General features: G+C 41.7%; 2 protein-coding genes and 1 pseudogene across 2 annotated transcripts; all 3 read left to right on the forward strand.

Moving 5' to 3' along the window:
- Positions 1-2,352, forward strand: LOC142397316 (selenoprotein H-like; annotated as a pseudogene).
- A 1,969-nt stretch (positions 2,353-4,321) lies between these two features.
- Positions 4,322-6,471, forward strand: LOC142397317 (selenoprotein H-like). The gene is made up of 5 exons (XM_075480661.1): positions 4,322-4,391; positions 4,704-4,827; positions 5,247-5,389; positions 5,738-5,857; positions 5,943-6,471. Exons 1-4 carry the CDS (start codon positions 4,376-4,378, stop codon positions 5,842-5,844), a joined length of 390 nt encoding a protein of 129 aa, XP_075336776.1. The 5' UTR covers positions 4,322-4,375; the 3' UTR covers positions 5,845-5,857; positions 5,943-6,471.
- Positions 6,472-7,913: 1,442 nt separating this feature from the next.
- clp1 (cleavage factor polyribonucleotide kinase subunit 1) lies at positions 7,914-12,320 on the forward strand. Its single transcript, XM_075481483.1, has 6 exons — positions 7,914-8,218; positions 9,265-9,539; positions 9,696-9,803; positions 9,894-10,013; positions 11,148-11,285; positions 11,372-12,320. The coding sequence occupies exons 2-6, from the start codon at positions 9,267-9,269 to the stop codon at positions 12,056-12,058; spliced, it is 1,326 nt and encodes a 441-aa protein (XP_075337598.1). The 5' UTR covers positions 7,914-8,218; positions 9,265-9,266; the 3' UTR covers positions 12,059-12,320.
- Positions 12,321-12,681: the final 361 nt, after the last annotated feature.

Genomic DNA, 12,681 nt, shown 5'->3' on the forward strand with positions numbered 1-12,681 from the left:
GTCGGCATAATCGCGAATGTTTTGTAACAACAATGGCGCCCAAAGCAGGTGGGTGTGTGTGATGCTTGCAAAGTTTTGAAAAACTGCATTATTATAAGAAGCTATGACGTGTGTTGGTTCAATAAACTGCACATATAAAGTGTTTTATAGCTGTTCTTATATTGTTCGTTTTACTTTCACGTTAGCTAGCGTTAAAGCAAATAGTTGAGGGGTGTATTGACTGGAAAATGTTTCTGATATGATTCCATGCAGCTGACACCATGCCTTACCTAACCATACCATGAACACTGCAGTAACACCGATGGTGAACATACATTTCACTCCTGTCTGGCCATGTAACAAACACTTGTGTGCTCAGGCCGTCGAGGGACGAAGCGCAAAGCGGAGGCCGAGGAGAAGAAAACATCCGCGGAGGGGAAGAAGGAGAAGGTGGAGGAGGAGGAGAGCGGCCAGGACGGCCTAAAGGTGGCCATTGAACACTGGTTAGTAGTTCATCCTAATCAGTACTCAAGTGTTTTACTTATTGCTTCATTTGAGTCAATAAGTGTTAAAAGAAAATGACGTGAAATGGCACACATACTTTATTATAATGCATCAATTTATGTGCAGATTTATGTTGCTGCAACTCTGTTATAAGAAGACTTTATTGTCCTTTCATTTGAATAATGTAAAACTGTTTGATAACTCTCAGAGAAAGCAACGGCAGTTGTAATAACAAAACGTGTAAATACGTGTAAAATACATAAAGAAAAAGTGTGTTGTGTGATTATAAGTTTTTTTCCTTATGAGAAACAGTCACGCTTCCTGATGACTGGATAGCCAATTTAGCTGATGGTTGATCTCTTACTTCTGGCAGTAAAAGCTGATTCGTGTACCGGCGTCATGCCGAGGAGGTGAAAGCTGCCCTCCTGGCTGCGCGCCCTGGACTGACTGTGGTCCTTAACCCCGAGAAACCCCGGAAGTACAGCTTTGAGGTCAATCTGCTGGATGGAGGCAAAGGTAAGGAGGACAAGTTGGCAAATCAGAGGATAATTTGGCCATTTGGTGTCCCCAAGGAAAGATGGTCATTTCCTACTCCTTTCAGTTTTTGGAATGTTACACTTTTGTTTTGGCTGCTAAAATTCAAAAGAGCAAAAGCTGTACTTTCTTCGAGCCTCTTCTTGCCCCAAACCCAATAGAGTTTAATTTTCACTGCCTGCTATTTATCTCTGATGGTAGTATGTTGAGTAGAAACATTGCTCCCATTACTTAAGATGACCACAGAACTTTCTTTGGACAATCTCCTTTATAACCTTTACTTAAAAAATAGCCACCTTTTTAAAAACTGTCCGTAATGTTGCTGCTTAAACAGCCAAAATGGGTGTCAAGATCAGCCGAATCGCAGGACAATCCCCAGAACCTTTTACGTATCTTGTTGTATGATTATTTTGTTCGAATGTTTTAGTTTTTCAGTATTTTTTAGTATCTCCCTGTGAATTGAAAGTCTTCAATGTTGTTGCACAAAAAAGAAAAAAATATCACTTATTAATTTCATTATTGATCCGATACATAAGGCAGTTTTCTTTCGTCTCATCTTTAAAGGAACATCTCTGTGGACGGGAATAAAAAAGGGTCCGCCTGCTAGGCTGAGGTTTCCTCAGCCTGATGTCGTAGTTGCTGCTCTGCAGGAAGCTCTGAAGGCCGAATAGACGCTCAGTGAAGGTTAGTCAAAGTTGTGCTTGTTTTAGGTGCTTTAGCACCCTGGAACTTGTGCCATTGAGCAGAATCTCTCGTGTCCTTTGTGCAGCCGAGCATCCAGGAGATGTGACTGGTGGAAGCAACATGATGAAGAGTGACCAAGGAGATGTTCTCAGTCACTCCTCTGATGAGTCGGGCTCCAGCTGATGACATCTTCTGGATACATGGTGACACCTACTGGAGCGTCTCTGAACTAAAACGTCTCTCATATCCAGATTCCTGTTGTTGTTTTTAAAAGTGTCTCCTGAATTATTTCTCAAATGTTTGGTGGGTTTTTATATCTGTCTCACAGCTGTGGATTTCTTTTCTCCTCTTTTCCTCTTTTCTTTTTTATAATGTATCTTCAGCCAAGCTGTGCCTCGTGTCATGAGTATTACAGGAATTGTGCCTTTTCACACATCTTTTTTTTTTTTTTCTCATTTTGAGGGGTAAAATGTCTAAATGTAAATTTCAAAGTGTTCTAATTGTCTAGTTCAATGTGTACGAATCCTTTTTTTTTTTTTTTTTCTTTCCTTGTGACGTGCTCAAAACCTTTGTGGTGCGTTTCACAAGTCTGAGATAATACGGTGTTTGAGATGAGTCATTAAAGAGTTGACTTTACAACCTCCAGTTAAACCTTTTTCAGAGCTGATGGCTCAGGCTTTAATGAGCACAAATTCCTTTAAATAAGCAAAACAAACACAATGTTGGGGGGGAGGAGACGAGAACCAGTTCTGGTTGGATGATGATGACGACGACGATGATGGAAGTGTCAGAACAAATTAATGTTCATGGGATTTAATCTTTTTTTCAAGTGCGTTGTTACCTGTGAGACCAGCACAGATACTGAGAGGTGTGCCGTGAACAAGTTACTCTTGAGCATTGAAAGAGGGGAAAATGGAAGTTCAGCAATGTTACAACCACAGGGATTGCATGCAGTTTTTTGTATGTCCAAGAATTCACTAACAAAAGGGAGCAGTCACTAGACTAGTTTCAGAGAATACAGTCGGCGTAAAGAAAAAAGCAGGATGTATAAAGGAGAAGAAAGGGCTGTGGTCACTGGTGTGGAGAGTGGAGGCTATGGAGGAACATTTGCATACTATAAATCTGTCGTTGTAGGAGAACTAGCTAATTTAACACAATTTTTACAAAAACAAAAATTGTTACTAATGGTCTTTTAGCCTGTGGAGTTTTGTGTGAATTAGATGAATAAGCAGTCTTGCTCCCCAAAGATTTTGTCTTTGTGAGAAATGTGTAAATCAGTGCCTGTAACCATTCAGCAAAAACAAGAGAAAGCCTTCCCTGTTTTTGTTTTTTTACGTAGATCATTAACACAGTATTGCTAAAAAATCATAGATATCATTTAATGACAGTCCCAATTCATATTACAGTGTTTTAAAGAGATTTATTTGGTGCAGCATCCAAATTCCAAACTTTAGCGCTGCGATTCTGAAAACAAAAATATAAACAATCTCTTAAAACGAACAAATAAACTACATTGTCATGCAGTCATGGACCGAGATGGGTAATTACACAAGACATGTAACCAAAAGTAACTAGTTTAAGCAGCCGAGATTACATTTCGCCAAATGAGTAATTCGATTTGAAAGTGTAACTCATAAAAACTTATTCCATTCCATTCCCTCCTTTCTAATAATGGTTTCGCCCCTGAAACTGCTACCCTTACTGGGGAAATGCCTCTTGGGCTGAGGAGAAGACAGCTACAGGCCAACTATTGGGTGAATCTGATGGGTCAACGACCCGATCATCCTGTGAGACGTGTTATTGAGCCAAGCTGGGAGACTGGTGGCAGATTTGTCGAGTTTTGGGTGGACTGGAGAATCTGTGGCGTAAGAAATGAATGTTTTACATCGTTCCTTTTGCTCAACAGTAATATGGCCTGTGATTCCTGTGTGGCAGCTAGGTGTTCCAGAATTTGACCTGCCCATGTGGGAATCAGATGGAATGAGAAGGCAGATGCGTTGGCTAAGGAGGCGACTCGAAGGGAAGCCATAGATGTTCCTCTGACTCTGTCAAAATCAGAAGGAAAGAGTATAGTATGGCAGAACTGTCTTATTAAATGGCAGCAGCTTTGGGAACAAGACACAAAGGGCAGGCATCTCTATTCCATAGTTAGTAGTGTTTCTGACTCAGTTACGGCCTGCACTAGTGGTAAGCGTAAGGAGGATGTTATCATTGCGAGACTAAGGATAGGCCATACATGTCTAAATAGCACTCTGTGTGTTTTAGGGAAGCAGGACGGACTGTGTTCTTGCAGAGGGAGACTGTTGAACATGTATTGCTATTTTGTGGGAAGTATGAATCCCATAGGCAAGAATTGATCAGGCGCCTAAAGTGATGTGGGCTGAAGGACGTCTTCTTGAAAAATGTGCTTGAAGTGGGAACAAGTGTGAAGGGAAAGCGCCACTTCTTTAAGTTTTTACATGATACTGGACTGTATAGTAGAATTTAATTTTGTAGTGCATTAGTCCAGTAGGAGGCGGCAATGCAACTTTCTGGATGCCAGCTGCCGTAAAACCCAATAGAAGAAGAAGAAGAAGAAGAAGAACTGCTACCCCCCCCCCCCCCCCCCCCCCCCCCCCCATCTCATCAAGAGTGTTGGTACGGTCGGCATGAGCGCGAATATTTTCTAGCAACAATGGCGCCCAAAGCAGGTGGGTGGGTGTGTGTGATGCTTGCAAAGTTTTTAAAAACTGCATTATTTATATGAAGCTATGACGTGTGTTGGTTCCAGAAACTGCACATATAAAGTGTTTTATACCTGTTATATTAACCGTTTTACTTTCACGTTCGCTAGCCTAAAAGCAAATAGTTGAGGGGTGTATTGACTGGAAAATGTTTCTGATATGATTCCATGCAGCTGACACCATGCCTTACCTAACCATACCATGAACACTGCAGTAACACCGATGGTGAACATACATTTCACTCCTGTCTGGCCATGTAACAAACACTTGTGTGCTCAGGCCGTCGAGGGACGAAGCGCAAAGCGGAGGCCGAGGAGAAGAAAACATCCGCGGAGGGAAAGAAGGAGAAGGTGGAGGAGGAGGAGAGCGGCCAGGACGGCCTAAAGGTGGCCATTGAACACTGGTTAGTGGTTCATCTTAATCACAGTTAAAGCGAGTACTCAATTAAAAAAAAAAAAAAAAAGAGTTATTGCATTATTTGAGTCAATGCAGTTGTATTACTGCAGCTTGTATTAATCATTTAAGTGTTAAAAGACAGTGACGTGAAATGGCACACATACTTTATTATTATGCATTAAATTGTGCAGATTTATGTTGCTGCAAGTCTGTTATAAGAAGACTTTATTGTACTTTCATTTGAATAATAACAAAACGTCTTAAATGACCATGGTTGGTTCGTTGGTTGTCTGGCTGCAGTAATGTAAAATACATAAAGAAAAAGTGTGTTGTGTGATTATAAGTTTTTTCCTTATGAGAAACAGTCACGCTTCCTGGTGACTGGATAGCCAATTTAGCTGATGGTTGATCTCTTACTTTTGGCAGTAAAAGCTGACAGGTGTACCGGCGTAATGCCGAGGAGGTGAAAGCTGCCCTCCTGGCTGCGCGCCCTGAGCTGACTGTGGTCCTTAACCCCGAGAAACCCCGGAGGCAAAGCTTCGAGATCACTCTGCTGGATGGAGGCAAAGGTGAGGAGGACAAGTTGGCAAATCAGAGGATAATTTGGCCATTTGGTGTCCCCAAGGAAAGATGGTCATTTCCTACTCCTTTCAGTTTTTGGAATGTTACACTTTTGTTTTGGCTGCTAAAATTCAAAAGAGCAAAAGCTGTACTTTCTTCGAGCCTCTTCTTGCCCCAAACCCAATAGAGTTTAATTTTCACTGCCTGCTATTTATCTCTGATGGTAGTATGTTGAGTAGAAACATTGCTCCCATTACTCAAGATGATCACGGGACTTGAATATCACTTCTTACTTTCATTATTGTTCCTATACAAAAAAAAAAATAAGGCAGTTTTCTTTTGTCTCATCTTTAAAGAAACATCTCTGTGGACGGGAATAAAAAAGGGTCCGCCAAGAAAGCTGAAGTTTCCTCAGCCTGATGTCGTAGTTGCTGCTCTGCAGGAAGCTCTGAAGGCCGAATAGACGCTCAGTGAAGGTTAGTCAAAGTTGTGCTTGTTTTAGGTGCTTTAGCACCCTGGAACTTGTGCCATTGAGCAGAATCTCTCGTGTCCTTTGTGCAGCCGAGCATCCAGGAGATGTGACTGGTGGAAGCAACATGATGAAGAGTGACCAAGGAGATGTTCTCAGTCACTCCTCTGATGAGTCGGGCTCCAGCTGATGACATCTTCTGGATACATGGTGACACCTACTGGAGCGTCTCTGAACTAAAACGTCTCTCATATCCAGATTCCTGTTGTTGTTTTTAAAAGTGTCTCCTGAATTATTTCTCAAATGTTTATTGGATTTTCTGTTTCACAGCTGTGGATTTCTTTTCTTTTCGCCTCTTTTTTTTCTTTTTTTTTTTTTTAATTTACCTTCAGCTAAGCTGTGCCGCGTGTCATGAGTATTACTGGAATTGTTCCTTTTCATACATACGCACACATCTTTCTTTTTTTTTTTCTCATTTGAGGGGTAAAGTGTTCTAATTGTCTAGTTCAATGTGTACGAATCCTTTTTTTTTCTTGTGACGTGCTCAAAACCTTTGTGGTGCGTTTCACAAGTCTGAGATAATACGGTGTTTGAGATGTCATTAAAGAGTTGACTTTACAACCTCCAGTTAAACCTTTTTGAGAGCTGATGGCTCAGGCTTTAATGAGCACAAATTCCTTTAAATAAGCAAGACAAACATAGTTGGGAAATTGAATTGAGGGTTTTAAATTTACTAAGAAAAGAACAGAAGAGACGGGTGTTGTACAGAAGGAATCCACAAGTAGGAAGTTGTTGTTTTTTGCTGATTACATTCATGTTTTAGACTAACTGAGAGAAAAGCACCAAAGCTTCAGTATTTATGTCGGGATAAACGTGTCCGTCTGCGGTGAATGGCTCAGCAGCCATGGACCGGGATTTGGAGGTTTTTTTTACACCGAGTGAAAACGGCGCAGATACTTACTCTAGAAACTGAGCCACAACAAATACTGTGTGTGTTTTAATAGGAAACAGCTGATGGTCAAGTTCTGGATTAATTAATGGGTAAACACACAAAGCCATTCGACAAAGTGACACTCGGGAGGCTCGCATGGCAATAGAAGAGGGAAAAAAAGGACAAGAACCAGTTCTGGTTGGATGATGATGGAAGTATCAGAACAAATTAATGTTCATGGGATTTAATCTTGTTTTCAAGTGCGTTGTTACATGTGAGACCAGCACAGATACTGAGAGGTGTGCCGTAAACAAGTTACTCTTGAGCACTGAAAGAGGGGGAAAATGTGGAACTTCAGCAATGTTACAACCACAGGGAGAGGTTTGTACAGCGATTACATGCCGTTTTTTGTATGTCCAAGAATTCACTAACAAAAGGGAGCAGTCACCAGACGAGTTTCAAATAATACAGTAGGCGTAAAGAAAAAGCAGGATGTATAAAGGAGAAGAAAGGGCTGTGGTCACTGGTGTGGAGAGTGGAGGCTATGGATGGACATGTGGCAGATTGGTTGACTATTGACTGGAATATTTACACAAGTTGAGACCTAGTGGAACAAGAACAAAGTGGGCGGTTAGAGCCAGAGGAGGGCAGCAATTGAATTTAAAAGGCGACGCTTTAAGACTCTTAAGCTTGACCACATTATCCAAACCGCATGTTGGGGAAAGGAGATTAAGTGGATCGACACATGGGCGTGTACGGCTTTACAGTGTTTACAGCTTGCTGTTCCAGTATGGATGCCTGAGACCTACGTGATTGATTTACATTTACTTGAAACGAGGACGAGAAATAAGGGGATCGATTCATTGAGTTTTATCAGCATGTAAAGGACTGATGACTGAAAAGAGCCTGCAACAAGGGCTCATAAATGCTGACTCAGTATCTGCCTTTCATAGCATTAAACAAGGTCGTTTTATTAGTCGCCAGCATGTGGTGTATGGAATCATTTGTATCCCATACAAAACAAAGTATGTAGAGAACGAATCCGGTTACGAAATTTGGTGATTTTTTTTTTAAAAAAAAAAAAAAAAAAAGATAAGACCATAGCAATTTAAATAGCAATCTTCATATTTTAAAAGGGAAACGTCATTCTGTGAAATGCACTATCTTAAAAGTATTCCAAACTCGTGCTAAAGAGGACAACAACGACATAATTCATTAGACTTTCTTACAATGACTGGACCGATAAGAAGGCTTTTAAATATGTCTGTGGCTATGAGGACATATTTAAATCCAGCAGGTGGCAGTGTTGCAACTCACGGATACGAAGTGTCGTTGAAAAACATCGAAGAAGAAAACCTCATCATCCCGCGACAAGACAGAGCGACGTTTCCTCATGAGAAGTGATCTTTTTCTCCATTAGGACTTGAAAATTAGTGGGTACGTGTTATACATCTGAACACAGCCAACTTCTAAGTATTCTTCTGACAGAGTGGGAGATTTATGTTGAATGTGTGGGCAGAGCAGTCATGTGTGGGCTGTTATTCTGGATTTGATCAATGCGGTTATGCTATATTAGCCACTACCTGCTAGCTGCTTGCTTGGCAAAAAAGTGCGTTTTTCTTGAAAAACGTTTTCTTCAAAAGCACCATGAATCATCAGTCTTAATGATTTCGTTCTACTAAGAATCCCTGAGCCTTTCTTTTAATTATATTATCTGAACTCAAAGTTGCTAACGTTTACAATACTACTGTATTAACTGCTTATATGCATCTCTCCTCTCATGCAAAGATGGGAAAACTGTTTTTAGATTTGTTTATAGAAACTAAATAATCATTTGATTAGTTAGTTTATAATTTTGATATTTGAGTGTTTGGTTACTCCAAAGGCATAATCTCGGGCTGTAAGGTATCCAGACCTGTAATGTTTCACCATTTATGTGCACTTTATAAAACAAGCTTTTAACAGATTCATTCAGAGACATTAATGAGGTACCACACTAGTTTATGTAAGTGTAAGTTTTTCACTAAAATCTATTACAGATGTTTTGAGAGTCGGACCACTGCCTAGTCCATTCCAGTACATTACAAAGACTCTTCAGGGGTTATGGTCTTGACTATATATTGTCTATCTATATGGTGCCCGATCCCTGTGTGTAGATGATGTTGTATGCCCCCTGAACTACTCTTCCACAATTTGAGTGAGATGAATCAGGAGAAATTACCCTTGGAATTACCCGTGCCACCAGGGAAGAAAAAAATAATCTCGTAATTGAAAAACCTGGTCACTCAGTGTATGGAGATGATAGTGTACAGCTATTTTTCATGTTTTGTCATTCGCAGTAATGTTTTATTATGTTGTTGATTTTTGTGCTTCTTCAGGTGTCTTTCACGTTGTGACAATGTTTAATGTACTGTTGTAACACTGTAAAGGCATCTAACATTTTCTACTCACTATAATGGCGTTGCCACGGTTTGTCTTGTCAGTCATGGCGACGGAGGGTGTGGAAAAGGCGAGTGAAGATGCCCCAGCATCCGGGAAGGTGTGCACCAGGTTTGACCTGGAGAAAGAGACTGAGCTTCGGTTTGAGGTGGAAGCTGGAGACACGGCAGAGCAAGTAGAGCTTGAACTCCTCACGGGAATGGCCGAAGTGTTTGGCTGCGAGCTGAACCGCAACAAGAAGTACACATTTGGACCTGGGTCAAAGATAGCTGTTTTCACCTGGCAAGGTTGCTGTGTGAATCTTTTTGGGAAGCCAGAGGTGAGAACTATGGACAAGAGAGTCTACAAATTTGTGAAAGTTTAGATGTGTGTGCTGAAAACCTTTTAAACCAGGAATAGAATACACGTTGTCTGTATGTTTCTCTTCATGAATATAACGCTCAAATAACCAATGTGTCTTCTGTCATCACCACAGGTGGCCTATGTGTCCAAGGATACTCCAATGCTGCTCTACCTGAACACACACGCTGCCCTGGAACAGATGAGGAAACAAGCAGAGCGTGACAATGAGAGAGGGCCACGGGTTAGTTTTAATAAGCAGCTACTGCCTCTATCGGTAATATTTTTATTAAAAACGCTTTGTATTCATACAGAATAACCAATTGTCCTTTAGGTGATGGTGGTGGGACCTACAGATGTGGGGAAGTCGACGGTGTGTCGGATGCTTCTTAACTATGCAGTGAGGGTCGGAAGGAGACCAACACTAGTGGAACTGGATGTTGGACAGAGTGGGGTAAATTATTATAATAATATACTATAATTTCCCACAGAATGAGATTATTTGTGTGGTGGTTTGGAACTTTTCCATTTACCTTTTGAAATTATTGTTATTTTCATTGCAATGGAAGGTACAGACTTAATTTAATTTTAAAAGATTTTTTTCTCTCACTCACTTCCATTCACCGGAAGTCATCGGTCCGTTTCGCCTCGTTTATTCTGACACTCGCTGCATTCGAGGTGTCAGCCGTATGTCCTTAGCCGCTGTTGAATCTGGAGCGTGACCGTTTTACGGTTCTAAAAATAACACAGCGATACAGTCGGCATCCACAATTCCAAAATGGTTTAGATTTTTGGAGTTAATTAAGTAAGTATTGTTCGATTCAGTTTGATTTGAGGTCTTCCCTCTGTATTGAAGAGCAGTGTGAGGGGCAGAAAAGTCCCTCACATGAAGAGTCATTAAGGTTTGTTCAAAGGTTACTTTTTGCGAGGTGCTGTTTTAAAGTAATATGCTAATGGTCTGAGAAAAGTTGCTAAATCTTTCCTGTGACAGTGTTATCCAACAAACTTTCCTGTTGTGCAACATAGTGTCTTTATTTGGTGTCCATGTATTTAGAGGGGAGGGGACGTTTGTGTGTCAGTGGTGAGGGGCCGAGTCAGAGAAAAACCATGAATAGATATTGAACCAGACTACAGACTTTGTTTTACATCATGCCGACTGACTCCTCTTGCATTTATGGAAAGTGAAGGTACACAGCATCTGTTTATAGAAGACAGATGCTTAAGATTTAAGAGCAAAGCCTCTTCAGATGGCTTTATCTGCAAATCGGTTCTGGAAAAGAGATCCTCCTGGCTTTGTTTTAACAACATTACTAATAACGAGAAGTGCCGAGTCATATGTTTACCATTTTCCAAGTCATTGCACTTTATGTAAAAAGACTTTGACATGGTCTGTGTTTTAAATGTAACACGGGCATGGTTAATGTTTTTGCTTCTCTCATCACTGATTGTGACATAAAATGTGATACAATTGCGCTTCACAGCTGTGCTGGTTGGTTTTCTCTTTGTTCTTAGGCTTCCATTAAACATGAATTGACGGTTAATCTTCCCAATGTGCAGGAAAGTGTAAAGCATTTTTGTGCTCCTTCAGGTTTCTGTACCAGGGACAGTGTCAGCACTGTGTATTGAGCGCCCGGCAGACGTGGAGGAGGGTTTCTCGGTCCAGGCACCTTTGGTCTACCACTTTGGGTCGACTACCCCAGGGACAAACATCAAACTGTACAACAAGGTGAGAACAAGATAAAACAATCATTACAAATAACAATTGTAGCCCTTGTTTCCATGAGTTTTATTGTTGTTTTCTGCCACTTATAGCTGACATCGTGCCTGGCCGAGGTGTTTTCCCAGCGCTGTGAGGTGAACAGGAAAGCCAGCGTGGGAGGCTGTATCATCAACACCTGTGGCTGGGTGAAGGGTTCTGGATACCAGGCCCTGGTCCACTGTGCCTCTACCTTCCAGGTCGATGTGGTGCTGGTGCTGGACCATGAGAGGCTCTACAACGAGCTGAAGCGAGACCTTCCTCACTTTGTGCGGGTTGTTCTCCTACCAAAGTCTGGGGGAGTAGTCGAGCGCTCCAAGGAGTGCCGGAGGGATTCCCGGGATGAGAAGATCCGCGAGTATTTCTATGGCTTCCGTGGAGTGTCTTACTACCCGTTCTCTTTTGAAGTGCGCTTCTCAGACGTCCGCATCTACAAAATCGGGGCACCATCTATCCCGGACTCGTGCTTGCCTCTGGGAATGTCTCAGGATGATACGCAGCTAAAATTAGTGCCTGTGACACCAGGGAGAGATCTGACGTATCACGTGCTGAGCGTGAGCAGCGTCGACGACGGAGATGACGGTGCGAGAAAGAGTATCGTGGAGAGCCCTGTGTGTGGCTTTATTGTGGTAACTTTTGTAGATACTCAGACACAGGTGCTGAAAGTGCTGTCCCCAGCACCCAGACCACTGCCCAGACACACTCTGCTTATCATGGACATCCGCTTTATGGACATGAAGTGAGCCAGCATCCGGGGAAAGAGAACCTGGGGAGAAGTGGGAATCTTGTTCGGGAGCAGTCCCACTCGATTTTGTTCCCAGTTTGCCTTGTTGTTTTGCTTTGTGAGGACTACAAAGCTGTAAACTATACCCCATTTTATAAAACTCATTGTAAATACGTTTCTCGCTGTCACTCGAGTCCGGGAGGGTTTTTCTTGATAATCTGTTTTATCAACGTTGACTTATGTCTCCTGTGTAATAAATTTTTTTTATTCTAAAAAGTCAAGCGTGGTAATCTTACTGACTTCCTCTCCAAAAGCAGCTTAGTTTACTTGTATCCAACTCTTACATTTGTATGACGGTCTTCATTTTAATTCAAATATAACCCCCCCCCCCAAAAAAAATTTTTTTACCTTAACATAACTTAACTTCCAGGCTAAACCAAAACCTTTAGGTAGGTTTTCCTAAAAGCCTCACCTTACAGTGTTTTGAGCATGTGAAGTGTCATATCCTCCCTCTGCTTTACACATCCTGCGGTGTCTCCGTGTCTGTTTTGACCAAAGTAAGTCAAAGGACACTAACCCGTGGGTGACAGCCTGGCTGTAACTGTTTGTGGGCACTACAGTAGAACTGTGTGACGCACCGTG

This window comes from Odontesthes bonariensis, chromosome 13 (assembly GCF_027942865.1).
Source record: "Odontesthes bonariensis isolate fOdoBon6 chromosome 13, fOdoBon6.hap1, whole genome shotgun sequence".
Lineage (NCBI taxonomy): Eukaryota > Metazoa > Chordata > Actinopteri > Atheriniformes > Atherinopsidae > Odontesthes > Odontesthes bonariensis.

Bases quoted from the DNA above. Each gene is read 5' to 3' on its own strand.
- clp1 (XM_075481483.1), top strand. From the start codon at position 9,267: ATGGCGACGGAGGGTGTGGAAAAGGCGAGTGAAGATGCCCCAGCATCC. The intron at 9,540-9,695 runs GTGAGAACTATG...TCATCACCACAG, and splicing joins ATCTTTTTGGGAAGCCAGAG to GTGGCCTATGTGTCCAAGGA. The intron at 10,014-11,147 runs GTAAATTATTAT...GTGCTCCTTCAG, and splicing joins TGGATGTTGGACAGAGTGGG to GTTTCTGTACCAGGGACAGT.